This window comes from Podarcis muralis, chromosome 6, assembly GCF_964188315.1.
Source record: "Podarcis muralis chromosome 6, rPodMur119.hap1.1, whole genome shotgun sequence".
In the NCBI taxonomy this organism is placed as follows: Eukaryota; Metazoa; Chordata; class Lepidosauria; order Squamata; family Lacertidae; genus Podarcis; species Podarcis muralis.
The window spans coordinates 49,953,197-49,971,166 of NC_135660.1; the positions used below are offsets into that span (position 1 = coordinate 49,953,197).

At 40.9% G+C, this 17,970-nt stretch overlaps 2 protein-coding genes across 9 annotated transcripts in view; one reads left to right on the forward strand and one right to left on the reverse strand.

The window, feature by feature from the left end:
• CCDC186 (coiled-coil domain containing 186) overlaps window positions 1-9,943 on the reverse strand; it is a 47,310-nt gene extending 37,367 nt beyond the window's left edge. Inside the window, exons 1-3 of one of the 4 annotated variants that reach the window (XM_077930247.1) lie at window positions 9,759-9,943; window positions 8,602-8,638; window positions 7,848-8,021 (exon numbers count right to left, since the gene is read on the reverse strand). The gene's annotated coding sequence lies outside the window, so the exon portion shown is untranslated. Of the gene's footprint in view, window positions 1-4,934; window positions 5,006-7,847; window positions 8,022-8,601; window positions 8,639-9,758 lie in introns of those variants that run through there. The other 3 variants (XM_077930246.1, XM_077930245.1, XM_077930248.1) reach the window with 3 other exon arrangements.
• Window positions 9,944-10,724: 781 nt separating this feature from the next.
• Window positions 10,725-17,970, forward strand: part of TDRD1 (tudor domain containing 1) — a 30,459-nt gene continuing 23,213 nt past the window's right edge. The window contains exons 1-8 of one of the 5 annotated variants that reach the window (XM_028730203.2): window positions 10,725-11,080; window positions 12,952-13,050; window positions 13,215-13,302; window positions 14,214-14,518; window positions 14,742-14,828; window positions 15,465-15,529; window positions 15,754-15,874; window positions 16,489-16,594. In XM_028730203.2, the coding sequence (XP_028586036.2) occupies window positions 14,251-14,518; window positions 14,742-14,828; window positions 15,465-15,529; window positions 15,754-15,874; window positions 16,489-16,594 (647 nt within the window). In that variant the 5' untranslated portion in view covers window positions 10,725-11,080; window positions 12,952-13,050; window positions 13,215-13,302; window positions 14,214-14,250. The remainder of the gene's footprint in view (window positions 11,081-12,951; window positions 13,051-13,214; window positions 13,303-14,213; window positions 14,519-14,741; window positions 14,829-15,464; window positions 15,530-15,753; window positions 15,875-16,488; window positions 16,595-17,970) is intronic. The other 4 variants (XM_028730202.2, XM_028730205.2, XM_028730206.2 and 1 more) reach the window with 4 other exon arrangements.

Below are 17,970 nucleotides of genomic sequence, written 5' to 3' on the forward strand. Positions count from 1 at the left end.
ATGTAACATGGGATCTTTCAAGATGATGCCAATCTGATTGATACATAGCTGATCTACTCCTGAATCTTTCAAGTATTCCGAGAGTTGTGATTCTGTAACTGGCATGTTGTTCTCATAACAGTCTTGCAGGCGATGCAGTCCCACTTTGGAAAGAATAGTAGATACTGTTAATTTATTTTGAGCCTGAAATTGTGGTATATAAGGAAGGGGGATTAAGGATGAGGGTATGCAGGCTAGTTTCTTACACCTTCTGTTCCACATATCTATAGTGTAATAAAGACTTCCATATTGACTTCTTTGGGAGCAAAAAGGGGATCACAATTAGAGGGAGAGAAGGAGAATCTTGTGCATCCAGTGCAACCCAAGATGTTGCTAGATCTGCTAAAATCATCAGAACGATTTGCCATAGCTGAAGGGCATCAAAATATGTTGGTAAATAAAGGACTTCCCAGCCTCCCTGGCTGGATTCAATTTTGCGGTAAAAAATAAGAAGTTGCCAAGAGGTAAGGGTATTATGTGAAATCGACAGGACTTGAAATAGAAACAAGATTCTGGTCTGTGCTACCATTTTTACAGTAGCCACCCTCCCTAGAATAGAAAAAAATCAAAGCCTGCCAAGCCTTCAAGTCCTCTACAATATGTTTGGGGGTGGGAGTAGGGTACTTTAAATGAAGCAATTTGTTCAGATTCCTAGGAATCAGAACCCCAAAACATTGCAAAGAGGTAGAACAAGTTTGGTGGATCATCTAATATCTGGTTGAGTCTGCAAGTTCACATTCCAAAACAAGGTCTCTGATTTGTCATAGTCTATAAAGAAACCAAACACCACCCAACAATAATTTATAGTTTTAATTACCTCTGGAAGAGCAGCTTTTGGGCCTTGATGATGGCAATGTCACCAGCAAATAAGCTAATAAGGTGTTGCCAGGTACCCACTGTGAACCCCTGGATTAATGGATTGTTACAATGATATCTTGAGAGGTCTCCAAACCCACAGAGGCCAGAAAAATAGACAAAGCACTTTCCAAGACACATAGTAAGAAGCTTCCTTATGTACATCTGCATATTATTTTTATTTGTTGCTAGAAGAATAGTGCAGAGTACTCTCATTTTCTCATTAAATATATATAATTAAGACTTTCCTACGATCCAAATATAAAATCCCTTTTAACACAGAACATTAAGCAACTGAGCACAAAACAAATAGCTCATTTCCTCTCTTTCTTAGATGTCTTAAAGTCAAAAAAGCAAAGTAAACAGGATGCTCTATAGCCAGCACTTTATTTTATACAGTAGTGGGTATCTTCTAATTCTTGGCAAACAACAAATACTGCTTTGCCGTCACAGAAAGTGATAAAGACGTGTACAAATAAAATGTTTTTATTCCAGTTAGAAGCCCAAGATCTGTATTATTTTTAGCTTAATAGTATTTAAAGTGTTATCACACAATACTAAAAGAAATAACATTACGCTGTTTAAGTGTAACCTTTGTGTGGACTATTCCTGCTCTCAACAGATAAGTGGGAGCTGCGCCTTGTTATAAAGGAACAAAGATTCTATAGCTTATTGTGAAAGTAAAGTTCAAGTGACTGTGCTATAAGGCCTGCTTTAGAAATTTGTTTAAGCTGTCCCTTTAAATGCAATGTTTCCTTTCAAATCAGTTAGTAAAATCAGAAGTCCTTGTAGATATTTTAAAATACTGTTAACTACACTTCAAAAGGACAAGAAACTAAACATAATAAATGAAACCAGTGTTATTTCCTTGCTTATTACGGTAGCATGTTAATAGCACTGATCACTCTCTAAACATCTGGTAAAAGATGTATGGGGAAACAGGAATAAGATCTAAAGAAGAAAAAATTAACATATTGTATAGAGTGGTACTGACAAAATAAAATTTACTGCTAACAAAAAGGGGGGGGGGAGTGTGAAGCTGAGGCAGTACTATACCATTTTATTCCATGTTGCTTACTTTCATCAGTATCTGTTGGTCCCAATTTTTTAAAAAATGCACCAAAGCAAGATAAACAAGCCAGATCACCAATGCAACTTGATAAAGATGTGGCAGCAGAAAGGGACAGCACATACACAAACAAATTTGGAATGAAGGTTTGCAAAGATGCCAATATTCTCCAAAGATGACAGTCAGCCATCAATCTCAGGAACAGCCCACAACCCCAAACATAAACATATATACTGTAATTCACAACAAACACAGTGAACCCTGATGTACAGAATAAAAAATAGGGGTGGAAATTTTCAATGTCCTTCAGAATTTCTTGGAGCAGAAAAGCAAACACTATAAAGAATTGCCCTTCACACAAAAACAGCAGAAATATTAAAGCTCACGGGGCAATCAGCAACTGACTTCTTTTCCTGGCTGAACCTTTCCAGTCTCTTTTTAGAAACCTTAATAATTGTGCATTCTTAATGTTTGTTTGGGATCTCAATGTCTTTCCTAAAGACTTATCAATTTGCCATAGAGATGTTAACATTTTCCCAGTACTCTAGCCACACTCAATTCAGATGTCACATGTACCAAGCTGCCATGCCTTCCCCCTTCCTCCTTACATACTGAAATTATCTCCGGCCCTATCTGGCAAACTAGCCATAGCATGGCTCTAAACTGGAATCGGAGTTATGGTTTGAGGAGACTTGAAGCTAAACTATGGCTAGGTAAAGGTAAAGGGACCCCTGACCATTAGGTCCAGTCGTGACCGACTCTGGGGTTGTGGCACTCATCTCGCTTTATTGGCCGAGGGAGCCGGCGTACAGCTTCCGGGTCATGTGGCCAGCATGACTAAGCCGCTTCTGGCGAACCAGAGCAGCGCACGGAAACGCCGTTTACCTTCCCAGCAGAGCGGTACCTATTTATCTACTTGCACTTTGACGTGCTTTTGAACTGCTAAGTTGGCAGGAGAAACTATGGCTAGTGGTAACCAATTCAGGCATCACAAAAAAACAACAACCTATGGTTACCACAAACTAGGAAGTGAAGAAGGAGGATGGGCAGGCAAGGAAGATGCTCCCAATATTCAAACCCTGGTCTAAACCGAGCAAATATATTGATAGGAAAATACGTTATTCCCCACTGCTTGCTGAATGCCTGTGTCATCAGTAAATAATCCCAGACATACCACACTTGACTATATTTGCTGTCCCTTTGCTATTCTAGAACATGACCTTGCCCAAATAAGTTCTCCAAGTTCATTCTTCCACCTGCATGCAACACAGCCCACACTGACAGCAGACAAAATGCAATACTGAAAATTACCCAAGTTTTAAATTAATAAACAGCCTTTTCTTTACATTCTTTATTTTGTTTCATTACAAAAAATAGGAGGACTAAGGTTGCAGATACTCCATTTTGGTTTTAAGATGAAATGCCTGAAACTATTTATCTAATGACTAATATTAAACATCAACAGCAGCTATACACCTTCAGCTCAGCTGTAGATTTCTTCGCTTCCAATATCTCACTACGTTTTCAATATTTAATATTGCTTTCCTCAGTTTATGTCCTCCATGAGTCATCCCATAATAATTTTCATAGAATGACCTGATCTGCATTCTGTTCTGGACTTGCTTATAGATGATTTCCAAGGTAAAGTTCACTACAGTATACTGCTTAACTACATGGGCTGTATTTTTACCAATCCAACGTTAGGTAATAGTTAACAAAATGGATTAACAGCAGGAACAAGTCAACAGAGCATTATATAAAATAGCTGGGGAGGAAAATCTTTGGTAAACTAAAGTTATGCGACCACACAGATCTGTGAAGATTTAAGGATTTGCAATCAGAAATACAGCATGGAAGATAATATACAAAGCTGAAAGTCACATTCTTGTTACAAACCAAGAATGCCTTTTAAAAAACGTCAGTAGTGGTGTTAGAACACTGCTCATTCTCCATGAAATTTCTCTACCTTTCCATCTTTCTCTGTCAATCTCTTTCTCTACTGACTTACATAGAGGAAGGCATGAGATCCATGAGAACAGCAAACATAGTTTTTAGTAGTTATTTTAGCATCCATTTCCTAAATCAATGTGATTGGAGTGCCTTGGAAAACTATTTCACTGTGGTTAGAAAACCTAGACTAGAGGGTCAAAACAATACCCCATCATCTTCACTCAAGTACAGAGCAGTCCCTTTGTCATTGAGGCTTTGCTTTAATATATATGCACAGCAGTGATTTTTAAAATGCAGTAGCCCTGCAATAAGCACAGGAATATGGGGAATCCTGGACCCAGAACCAACTTGAGATCATTGTTATTGTACTGTATGGTTAGTGGCTTTTCCATGGCCTCGGGATCAGGTGCTGGCTGTTGCTGGTTTTTAAACTTATTTTGGCTAGAAATACATATGATGTACCAAGAAAAGTTTTGACCAACGGTCTGCATCCAGGTCTGCTGTCAGTACAGTGGTACCTCAGGTTACAAACGCTTCGGGTTACAAACTCCACTAACCCAGAAGTAGTTACCTCAGGTTGCGAACTTTGCCCCAGGATGAGAACAGAAATCACGTGGCAGCAGCGGGAGGCCCCATTAGCGCAAGCGCACCTCAGGTTAAGAACGGTTTCGGGTTAAGAACGGACCTCTGAAATGAATTAAGTTCGTAACCCGAGGTACCACTGTATCCTTGTGGTGGTGTGTAGTATAATTACACCTTTCACCAATGACCTTTGAGATAACACGTTCTTTCACCTACCCAAGTCTTGCTTATCCATGTTCTTCTTTTCCCCACCCCAAAACAGTGAGTTTGTATTTGCAGGAGAACCACTGTAAGCAATCATTTTGAAATTTAGCAAGCTTTCTCTTCCTCAGAAGGGGCAACCATGTCTGTAAATTGCATCCAATTCTGGCAGAAACTAATTTCCTTTTAAAAAAACAAAAACAAACAAACAAACCTTGGTACTCTGCACAAAACTTACTATTTGACAGGCTCAATCCACTCTGGAGGGACTCCTATGCCTGAAAAGTCCATCCATTTCTGGCGAGAGGAAATAAGTTACAGTCATTTATAGATTCCCCATTATAGTAAATTGGACAGCCAGAGTGGGGTGGAGGGGTAGGAAGAGCACAGCTTTATTTTTCACATGTCTAATTTGGTCCTGAGTAACTAGTCGAATTAGAAATACACAGAGCAGCTGCAAAATAGATTGGGCTGCTTCCCCAAGCTACAGATACAAGTTAAGATTTTGTGGCTGGTGTACACCTCTGGCAACTGGGGCATTGCCCATTCTGCACAACACAACTCTCTTATTATGCAGTTTAGGGTCCATGATCCACTACTTTTCAGGTTTGCAAGACTGAAAAGAACTGGTCCCCCCCTTCCCTTATTGCAGGGCTACAAAGATTAAAGCTTGTTGCTCATCACTGCCCCAAAGCCAACATCAGAAAAGATAGCTAAGATGGCAATCCTGCACACCCTTACATGGAAGTAAGTGGTATTGAAGTCTGTGCAACTTGTGAATAGACATGTGTAAAATTGCACTGCACAGCAAGTGTTCAACCCTCTGCATAGTAATAAAGGACAGCACCTCAGAACATAGGCAGAGTGTTTTCCTCACCACTTTTCCTCACCACTCCGTAGCCATAGCCAGTCCTCCACACAATTGAGAATTAAGTGTCAGGGCTTTCATGGCAGAAGACATCACTTTCTGGTAGGCTTCAGTTCTTACACCTCTCTTTTTGTATACATAGTCATATTATCAGCTACATCAGGATATTGAAATAACTGGTATCCATTGCTAAATCACATGGTAACAAGTAAATCACCTTCAGTTATTCTACTGACTGTTTGTGGACACAGCATTTCTACTGTTTGTGGACCCAGTAAGTATTTTGTCAACAAGCATTCCCTCGCAAATGAACAACAAAACCAACAGTCATTTGGTTTGCCACGTTCATAAAGCTTTGGCATGTTCATAAAGCACACTGTAGGATGGTCATTGCTACCAGGTAATCTGATACTGCCTATTCTAACTTTGATTGCATATATGGATACCAAGACTGCAATCCTATATGCATTTACTTGGGAGAAAGTACCACTAAAAACAGAACAATGACATATCAATAGATGACAAGCAAGTTCCAGTGTTGTAGAAGTACCCAACTGTGTGCTCCCAAAGGGGCTGGACCTTTCTGAAAATTCTAAACAACCAAGTCACAAAGATTTGAAGGTGCTCACAAAGCATCCACTCTCTTCCCTGATTTCCTAAAGTTCAGGAACTCAGTTTGGGACAGGAGAAAGATGTAGGTGCAGGCAGTAGATACTCCTAGACCCTGGCGGAATGTCATTTCTGATCAGGGACTCCTGCAGGAAAATTACGCTCTCCACATTATTTCCACAAGGGAACGCCCTCTGGGGTGTTCTCATTAGAAGAAATGGTGAATATAGTATTTATTTCCTGCCAAGGATTCTGGGGCTTGTAGTCCCAGTCGTCTGTTGGACATGGGAGCGGAACATCTGCCAGCATTTCCTCTGCCCCAAAGTAAGTTTCTGGACCTTTGGGAAGGAGAGCCCCATAGGATTAATGAGAGTAGAGTTTGGTTTGTTTTGGGTTTCAGGCAAGGCTGTTCTTGCCTGATCATGCTTGAGTCTTTGCTTGAAAACTCATGAAACCACTACTTCAATGCTTAGTTCAGGGCACTGATAATGACCGTGAAAGCCCTACATGGCCCATCTCTGCATTTCATTTCATTTAAGTTTAAGAGCATCTAGGAACACAATCTTATATTTACCACACATGCAACAAATCAGAACTAGCATGCACAGAGGTGTTTTCCCTGAACTTTAGAACTTCATTTCCCAGGAAAATCCAAGTCAAAGCATCTTCCAGAAACTGGAATTGTTATTCATGTTTATTTTTGGTAGCTTGGGATAGACAACAAAAAGATTTACAAACTGCAGTCAGGATTTAACTGAAAAATCAATGTAGAACTTGTGATATAAATTTAATAAAGGTGGTATTTCTACTGAAAGTATTTTTTACATGGTTATTATCATAAATGATATTTAAGTCTCTACACAGAGTCAAATAATAGCTTGATAGGAAGCAGGGGTATGGTAGCCTGGTAGGAAAACTCAGAAGCATATTTCTGAGAGGCAACTCTCTTCCAATATTTTTTGCTCCTTTCCGTCAACAGGAGAATTACAGCTCAAAATTTAATTCCCATTCATTTCTCATGTTGGGTTTTAGCACAGTAAGGGGGTAGCAACCAACCAATCAAGTTCCAAAAGGAACAGGCATTAAAACAGTTTATTGACAAAATAAATTACTATATCCAATCTCTTCCTTTTTTCAATCTAAAAATGGTTGCTTAAACGGAGAATGTATTTTTAATGTAACAGACAGAGGCAGAGATAGATTTATTATTCAGACACTTGCCAAAATGTAGTTAGCCTATCAACCTGATCTTATACATATACATGCATAGCTGCAACAACTTGAAATAACGACAGCTGTCAGAGGCAAATTAAGAGGAGCTGAAGACCTTACGCTAAATCCATTTTGAACCCTCAACTGTTTGAGTCCAAGCCCTCCACTTCCAGCTGGACAAAGCGTGATAAGCAGTAGCGCACAGCTCTTTCTGCAGATACCTACACTGAGTAGATGAGTACTTGACAGCAGCACCTGAAACTTTGTAAATAATAAGTTTTGATCAGTTATCCTTTGGGCACACTGAACCCATTATGTAAACACATAGAAAGGCAAAAAATATAGAGAAACTGGCCTGAAATGCCAATAGAGTATTACAGATCACGACACTGGAATAGTGCAGTAGGTGCTATGAAACATCTTACACACTCATTCTAGATGTTTAAGACCAATCCTAAATACCTTTGTTCTGCTAAGTTTTTTGAGGTGAGATGATTAGAGATGATTACGCTATTTCAGTTATCAATATTGTCGGCTTACTTCTTTTTCAGTATTTCTTTTTTACATATCCTCTAATGTTAATACATGTTGCACTTTTTTGCTATTTTGGGAACCTGCCTTGAATATCTCTTTTGCCTAGAAAGATGGGAAATAAATATTTTAAAAATAAACAGATCTAGTAGCAGCAGCTCATACCAGCTGGCCTTAGAATCACATCACAGCAAAGCTTTCAGATAACAGTTCTTTTGTTTGCATAGCCCACAACAATTATCAAGTGTGCAGATCAAAAATGAAATACAAGACAACCCTAACCTGTACCTAAGCTATGTGGATTATTATATATCAATAACCAAACTCTATTTTTAATATATATAATGTTATTAACAAAGGGAAAGGCGCTCACCCACCCCAAAATGAGAAAAGGCACTTGACTGAAACAAATGCTTCGGTACATAGGATTTTATCTTTGTCACAGTCAGCCCAGGAAGACACTTGTAGCAGCATTAAAATATACTGTGGAAAAACTGTGTGGAATGGTTTTGTGAACGAACTGCTTTCTGGGACTAGGGCCATAATGTAAGTGACCACTCCTAATATTGTATGGTTTTACAGGCAATAAGGCCTTCTGGTTTTCCAACATGGAAGCCATAGAGCCCATTGTTAATAGCTCAACATCAAAGACAATAACAAAGGCTGCAGTCATATGCACACTTACCTGGCAGTAAATGCCTGTGAATTCAGTAGCATTACTCCTAAACAAACAGGGATATAGAATCAGGCTCTAAATCTCAGGAGGATGATTAGCAAAAACACTTGCTGTGCAATATCTAAAGGTTACTAACTGATAACAGAAGAAAGAAAAAGCAGAAACCAAGATAGAAAAAAAGCTTTCCTAATCTCAATGCTTTGAAGCAGGTACAAATGGCAAGAAACATTTTCCATTGAGAAAAAGCCTCAGATGCAAGCAAATTATGCAGAACAGAAGAGCACAGCAGATGAACCAAGAAGAGCTACGAAGCTTAACTGAATGAAAGTATTGCATTGTCTGCTCCTATACTACATTTAGACAAATTCCACATCTCACAATAAACTGACATCAATAAAGCTGAAACCAGTAAATACAATCCCTCCCCCAAGCTTTGCATGGGACAGAACAATACTTTATTAAGCAACTCTTGTCAATACTGATGGTGTGTGTTCATAAAAGGTGTCACGTTCAGAGAACAACCGTAAATATTTGGGGTCAGAATGTTAAAGGTCCTGAGCAATTTGGCCACCTGACAACTTTTGATGTATAAACAAAAAGCCTACTAGACAGACAAGCTTTCTAATGACAGCTGACACCCACACACCTGTACAAAGGCATCTCTGAAATGTGAACCAGCAGGGGAATTCAGACAGTATGATACAATGATGTGTATGTGTGTGTGTGTGTGCGTGTGTGACCTTGAGGGCAAGGCACTCACCTATTATTTCACTTCCTGGTAAAGCAGGTACACCACTTTGTATTTCAATTTCTAGAGGGGGACTGCAGTCCATCTTTTAGCCAAAAATGTGGTTAAAAGAAATGGAAAAAAACCAAAAATCTAACACGGAGAAGCAGCCTAGTTTTACTATGCTAAGAAATGTTCCGGAGGGAGGGAGGGAGGAAACATGCCGGGAAGCACCTTAGAAGGTTCAGCATCGGGGGCATCGAAACCATTCCAAACTCTAAAGAAGCAATTGGGAAACAAAACACACCAGGCAAGATCTGCCATCCCCACCCCACTCCTCCTGCCTAGTAACAGGTGCTCTCGCAAGCTACATCAATCCACATTGCTTGTGTTTCCAAAAAACCACGTCTGAAACCCGCCCTGCCAGGATAGCTCTTACCAGTTTGCTAGGAAGCTGGAAAGCAGAAGATCTTTGGCGAGCGTAGCTGCCCTCCCATTGCTAATAGTAACGAGGGGTCGTCCTTCCCTCCTCCCCTTGTTCCTGCTGCAAGCTCCTAAGAGGAACTGAAAGCTGACACATCAACAAAGATGGCTGCCGCAGACACCAGAGTGGTTTCAGCTGAGAGAGGAGGAGCGGAGGCGGGGCGAGACTTGGTTTATCCGCCTGCAAGTAGGAGGAGAGAGAGGGCGGGGGGGAGGAAAGAGGGCTCCGGATCGCGCACCTCGCCTCGCGTTGCCAAACAGCTTGAGTCACCAGAAAGCTCTGCAGCCTTTATCATCTGCCACGGGCGTGCCATTGACAAGAGCAATAGGGAACCGGGAGGGGGATGGCTCTCCCTGGTACCTGGCTGGGTGCGTCGGTTCAGGTTACCCCCCGCACGGGGTTCAGGGGATTAGAGCTGCTGTTTACTGAGTCAGACTGCAAAAACTTTCACAGCCCCACCGCCAGAACCGATTGCCTGTTAAATTGAAAAACGATTTTATAGTATAAAAAAGGAGGAGGAGGAGGAAGTAGTGTAGCACTGGAGCCTAGTACAAAATCTCTGTCATTAATATTCCCCTCGGGTGCGCGCAGTTTGCGACGTGCAAAAGGCGGTCCATAGAACCACCAGGATTGTTAAATAGCGGGTAGGATGGCCCCTTTGGAAACCTAAATGATGCAGAAAACAGCAGATCCAAGAGATAAAATGTTTTGGAACTTCCAATATGACGCTTTTTTAATTAGCCCCTTCGCACGCAGAACAGGCGGCCGGATTTTGTAGGTTTGGAAAGCTGCAAAAGATGTGGCGCGGGCATGCGTGCCTCTGCAAAGCAGAAACGGCGCGAACTGCCTTTCGTTTTAACTTCCTTGCAGCCCCCACTTCTGGCTTCTCTCTCTCTCCCCCCCCCCCCCGCCCCGCAAGTCCTTCCCGCTCAGGTTAACCGGAGCGCATTGTTGCCCGCGAGGCAAGCGCATGCGCCCTTGAGATTACGCGGCAGTTTTCGCGAGGGAGGGGAGTGGTGCGAAGCTAGGCATAAAACTTCGGAGGTCGGCGCACGAGGCGCCCGGAGCGGGGAGAGAGAGCCGGGGAGGCGTCGTCGAGGGCGTTATTTCTTTCCTTTACGTGGCGGCAGCGAGCTGAAGCGCGTTTCTAGGCTTCTGGCGGGGTTTCATCGAGGAGAAGGAGCTGGTTTTCAAAGACCTCCTCCCTCCTCGCGTCCAGCAGCTGTCCTCGTCTCTCCGTCCCCGGGGGCGCAGGGCTGGGAGTAGGAAGGCCTCAGGTAACGCCCGCAGAGGGGGCCCCGCGTGGGTGAGCATCGCTAGGCCCCCTTCAGGGCAGGGCCCGCGGCGGTTTGCTGCTTAATTCGGGGGTGGGGGGGTGGGGAACCTGTAGGTCTCCAGGTACTTCTGGACTCCCAACTCCTGGGCAGCATTGCCCAGTGGTAGTGCTAAACCAGCTATAGCTTAGGGTCCCACTCTGTTGGGGCCCCCAAGAAAAAATTAAAGGAAAATAACCTGGATGTACTTTTCCAAAATATAAGATAAAAAACAAAATAAAACCTACATACAGCAACAGTGTTTGTGTTGTGTAGGCTCCTATGATGTAATAATAGGTCCATAAATTACCATGTAGCATATATTCAACACAAAAAACAGCAACAATTTGTTGTTGACAAAGGACAGCTGGACATATAAAGGGTCCATTACCTTCACTAGCTTAAAAGGTAAAGTGGTAAAGGGACCCCTGACAGTTAAGTACAGTGGTTCCTCGAGTTAAGAACTGAATTGGTTTTGGAGGTATGTTCTTAACCTGAAACTGTTCTTAACCTGAAGCACCACTTTAGCTAATGGGGCCTCCCGCTGCCGCCTCTGGAGCACGATTTCTGTTCTCATCCTGAAGCAAAGTTCTTAACCCGAGGTACTATTTCTGGGTTAGTGGGGTCTGTAACCTGAAGCGTATGTAACCCAAGGTACTACTATTACTCTCAAAATAGGTATAAATGAGATTACAATCTAAGCCTTTATGTTCCTTCGTTTCCAAATAATTTAGCTTTATTTATTTTTCTATTGGATTTTTAATTTCGTCCTCTGCTGCTGGCATTAAGCTGGAATTTTGTCATTTCCATGCAGTCCTGAACTTACTGTCGTCGTTCTACATACAGTGGTACCTCGGGTTAAGTACTTAATTCGTTCCGGAGGTCTGTTCTTAACCTGAAACTGTTCTTAACCTGAAGCACCACTTTAGCTAATGGGGCCTCCCGCTGCCGCCTCCAGAGCACGATTTCTGTTCTCATCCTGAAGCAAAGTTCTTAACCCGAGGTACTATTTCTGAGTTAGTGGGGTCTGTAACCTGAAGCGTATGTAGCCCAAGGTACCACTGTACAGCCGCGAACGACTTTGGGATTGCGGTGCTCATCTTGCTTTATAGTCCGAGGGAGCTGGCGTTCGTCTGCTCCGCAGACAGTTTTTCTGAGTCATGTGGCCAGTTCCACCCGCTTCAGTAGCTTAGGGCCTCATTAAACCCAAATCCGGTTCTGCCTAATGGTCAGGGGAAGCTGGGAGTCCAGACGCGGGGAGAGTGCCGGGTTCGTTGTCCCTGGTTTTAACCGTGAACCCACATCTGCCTTGCCATTGTCGTCCCCCTCCATGCGTGGCTTGTGTAGCAGTTGATATTATGCCACAATCTTTTTTCACATCTGATTTCACTAAATCCTGGTGAAATCAGGTAGCTTGCTTCTGGGTTAAGGTGCTTTGGGTCAATGAGGTGATATTCAGGTTTTACTCAGGGTAGACCCACTGAAATTAATGGGCCTGACTTAAGGCACACTACCCTTACCTGTCCTTGTGCAAAGAGTGCTGAGTGATCAAAGTTCACTAAGTTCTACGGCATGCACAGATTCGACTCACCAGTGTGCACTCTGCACAACGTAAAATGATCAGGTGATATTTGGTTAAGGTTAACTTGGAGTGGGCTCATGGAAGTTAATGAACATGACCAAGTTAGGTTCATTAATTTCAGTGGTCTACACTGAGTAAAGTTTAGTTACATGCCAGCCAGTTGTTTTAAGACGTGTAGAATGGACATTGGAGGGCCGTATCTATACATGCAGTAGAAGAGTGTTGAGGTGATAAATAAGGTTTTCTTTTAAAGGCTTCTGTACTGTAAAGGAAAAGGGGAGAGAGAGACAGATTTTCCTGCAGGTAGAAAATAAGAACAGCATGGAAAGGACTCTATTAGCATTGCTCTATTGTAAGTTGCCATTTTTTCTTGCACAGTTTTCTCTTATTTTAAATAATGAGAAGGGGATTATCCAAAAGCTGTATCAAGTGGGAGGGATTCAAGAACTATATATTGAAATGAAATTATAGCCCCTGCTATCTTGTGTTTTAATGCATTTTCCCACTTATGTGCAGACCTAGCAGTATACAAGAGGTGGATCGGTGGGGAGTTAGGAGCACATGTACAGCCCATGTAACAGCCAAGATCTGCTGATGCAATTGTGTGGGTTGAGAATCCATCCTTTCCAATTAAAGATTAAACTTTTTTTTTTTTTTTTTTTTGGTAAAGTTGATTTGCAGTATCCAGTCACATTGTGGAAGCATCACCTTCTGCATTGTTGTTTATCTGCTGATGACTTTTGTACAAACTTTGATGAACTGGATTGGTGCATATAAGCCATTTGACAGCTATGGTGTTCATTGCCTTCTCCTTATTAGAAAACAACAGGATAACTGGCTTTATATGCAAGATAGTTTACTGGGAATTGCTGCTAAATGCCACCTCAGGTTCTGCTTTCACTTGTTTCAGCAAGGACATTAACACAGCAATTCATACCCCTTTTGTTCTGGGCTGGTTGACTTGAACTGAGTTCCCTGTTCCTCCAGCTGGAACACTGGATCCCAAACTGGTTCCACTGCTGTCACATGACTGCATTAGGCCTGATCCAGGATTGATATGTGCCCCAGTTCCATACTGGTGCAACAGTTTACCTCCCCACCCCTTTTACACCCTTCTGGAATGAGTGGCAGGGCTGCAGTTGCGGCACACTGCTCCATTGAGACCTGATGCTACCTGGCTGAGTTCTGGATTGTACCAATAAACATCAACATGTGGCTGTCCCTTGAGGACATGCCCCAAGGCTTCAGGAGTGCCAGCAGTTTTGTTAAATCCCTAATATGATTGTTTGAAGCTAGTGGGAAGACATTAATGCTAAAACTGGTTTTTGTATTTTCTGTAGAATAACTTATTTTATTCCACTTTTATTTTTAATAAAAAAGAATACAGAAAATTGAATGAAAATTTGCTTAGGACATCTTGGTCTGGAATATTTAAAAATTCAACACATTTTCTTTTAGCTGCTAATTGCTTTTTATTCTTTTCATCTTCCTCGTTGCTAAACAATAACTTTACAGCTGTCAGGGAATTGGTTCTGATACGGATGCGCACAGGATGGCACAAAATCGTTTTATAAGGAATGAAGAACTCAAAATTCAAAATGAATCACTGAGAAGTCCCAGCACAGGTCCCAACTTCAAAAGCTCTTTACCTGAAGAAGATAAAACTTCAAAATTTCTCAACAATTTCTCGATTTGTGAGCAGGCTAACATGTTTTTTGAAACTCGTAGCAGTAATTCAAGTGAAAGCAGTTATGACGGCTGCCATGGTAGCTTTAACAGACAGAGAACCACATCAGAAATGAATGGAGGGGAACTGAGAGGTAGGAAAATACCTCATTTTAAAATAGTTTTAATACCTTTAATTTTTTGTGTTGCTTTTGCAATTTCACTTATAGTACTTAAATTGTTTTATTGCTTTCTTTTTGAAACCTTTGAAAATGGAAATGGCTAGTTGTTCCAGTTGTGCACTACCTCAGCTTTAAAATGTGTATTATATAACAAATGCTTTTCTTCAATAAACATTTTTGTGCTGTGTTTTTACAGTTTTTGTATCGTATGAGCAGTCTCGGTCATTTTCCACCCACAACCCACCCATCCAGGCTTCAGTGTTGAAGCTCAGCTGTGCAGAAGGTTAAGTTTTCTTTTATTAGAAAATCAACCATTACTTGTTGATTAACTGCAACAAGTTAGTAAATATTAAAGGAAGTATGGAGAAGACGGGAAGTTAGATTTATATGTAAGAAGATTTATTGTCAGAACTTATGAGGTTACTTTTTGTTAATTTTGTATTTTTTGTAACAAATGATGTAAACACGTTTTGTTGGTGTCAAAGCAAAATAAAGGGGGGCAGGGAGAAAGAAAATCAACCATTACTATAGATGAAAAATTGGAAGCTTTGTTATCAAATCACTTCTCTGTAAGTGTTAAGAACAATGAGTAGCTATTACTTAATCTTGGCAGTTGCCTTCTTGAGTTCTGTTTACATATGGGCAGCTTTAAATTATCTCATTATGAGCTTGCTTAGGAATAGTCTACCAACTTTAGGTGGTGGTTAATATAAATGTTTAATGATTAAGCATTGATTTCATGCTGTGCAATATTGTACTTAGTAAGTCCATCTCAATTCAGCATAACTTACTCCTAATTGTGCATAGCATGCAACTCTAGCTGGTTGTCCAACTGGGTTAATTATTAGAAATGTATCTCCCTTCTACTACTTCTTGGAAAAACTAGGTCATATCTAAACATTACTATTCTATATTGTAGGGAAATCAGAAGCCATGAATGGTGCCAGTACCTTCCTACCATCCTCAGCAAATGAAATAAGTCCTGTGAGTTTGCAAGATTTGAGTCTGAATTTTCTTCTACATGTGTCCATTAGCGCCAATTTTATTTTCAGCTTCCTTTGTTAACCCTGATAGTACATGTGTTTTCCCTTGTGGATGTGACAATAGAATTTGGTGGGGCCGGTTTCATTTCTGTTATTTATGTGGCAGTATTTTACTATTTTAAGGCGTATAAATGTTGCTCAAACTATTCTAAATGTATATTGCAGGTGCATGCTTCAGCCTTACAACATGCAAAGCAGAGAAGACTACAGAGCGCTCCTGACAATACTTTATCCACAGGCTGTGATCAATTACACCGGTCCACATGCCATTTTTGTAGAATGTCTGGTAGGTTTCTGTTATCTGATCTGATAGACAGTGCAACCTCTTACCTTGCAAGCTTTTTTTTAAAAAAATTGAAGTTATGATTTTTTGTTATAAATTGGAACGTGAACTCAAGTGTCAGTTAAAGCCTGTGTCCTTCATCTACCATAAACTTACTTAGTAATCTTAGACAAGCCATCATTTCTCAACCACAACTGAAACATCTGAACAAAAATTGTGAATTATGTATGAATGATTACTAGGCAATTATGTGTAGAGTGCTTTGGATACTGTAAGTAAAATTCATGAATGAACTTAATTTGCATACAAATAAAAATTAACCTATACTTATATTTAATATTTTATCTAAATGCAAGGGTACCTTATCCATGTTGATTAACATCTTACATTTTTCCATGTCAAAGCAGGGGGGAATTGATGTTTTCAAAATTATGGCAATGGATAATAAAGATTTTCAAACCTAGAGGCTTAGTATTACAGAATTCTACTATGTGCGGTTGACTTTAAAGACCATCAACTTAATGGGAACACAGAAGAAAATCTTGGATACTGAATCAGAAATTGCTGACCACATACTGTAATGTCAACGCTTTGTGTTGCTGTGTTAATCTCTTTAGGATCCTTGAGATGCACACGGTGTAAGCAGGTCTATTACTGTTCAGTGGAGTGTCAAAGGAAAGACTGGCAAATGCATAGTGTCGTCTGTAAGCTAGTTAAACATAAGTAAGTTTATACGTTAAATTTATCCTTCCTCTGAAACTGGATTTGTATCTATTTCCCTATAGACATCTGACTGGCTACTAGACAGGCTGGACTTGATGGGCATTTCGTCTGATCCAGTAGGGCTGCTCTTGTTTATATAGCTCCCATTAGTGGTCATGTTTCAGAAAGAGGAACATATGCATATTTAAGCAGAACTCTGCTCATATTTTAGATGAATACATAGGTTCCCATTCAGATCATGATGCTCAAGCACTTTGTGTGAATTAGCATGTACAGTCATACCTCGGGTTGAAGTTGCTTCAGGTTGAGCGCTTTCGGGTTGCGCTCCCTGAAGTAACGGAAAGCGTTACTTCCGGGTTTCACCACTCGCGCATGCGCAGACGGTCAAAATGATGTCACGCGCAGAAGCGGCGACCCACGCAGATGCGGGTTGCATTCGCTTCTGGTTGCGAACAGGGCTCCGGAACGGATCCCATTCGTATCCAGAGGTACCACTGTACATTTAGGGCCACCACGGATTTTGTGTGACTAAATACAAGGAACTACAGCATGATCTTGCAACTTAAGCTATCTCACAGGTTTGTTTTGATGATAAAATGGGAAATAACCCGTGTTATTTGCAGCATCTTGAGGTCCTTGGAAGAAAGCCCAGTTCTCAATTTGATATTATTTAGTTTTTTATTTTATCGTTTTTTATTCGGTTTATACACCACCCTTTATCAAAAGATCCCAGGGCAGTGTACAACATTAAGAACACATTTTATGGAGCATCAATAACAAACACATAATAAAAAGCATAATAGCAGACAGCATAATAAAAAATAATCATAATAATAATAAAATGTTCATAATAACAGTACTCACCACCACAGCTTTAACAGGCCATAGATTATTTAATGGCTAAAGGCCTGGATAAGGTGAATGTTTTTGCTTGGCACCTAAAGACATGTAATGATGGCACCAGGCAAGCCTCTCTTGGGAGCATTGAACAGTCGGGGAGCCACCACTTAAGATATATACTGCAAAGGGCTATAGAATTACAAGTGAGATCTGCAGCAAAATGTTGGAGTGGTTATGTTTGGGTTTTAGTTACTCCACTCTCTTTTCTCCCCCACCCACAGCAGTCCACTTTCCACATATACTCATTCTTAACTGGACTAGTTTCTAGGGTATTCTCCCGTTTAGGGTCCTCCTCTCTTTTGTACTTCTGCACCCTGCAGATTTTACCCTGTCTTCTGATACTTTCCTCATATGCATGGCTCTTTTGGCTATGTCAAGAATGGCACTCAGAAAATTGAATTAGGTGTTATCGGATGATTGTAATTCTTAGTGATGAAGAGTTTTAGCAAGTATCCTCTAAATTCTGGTTACTGTTG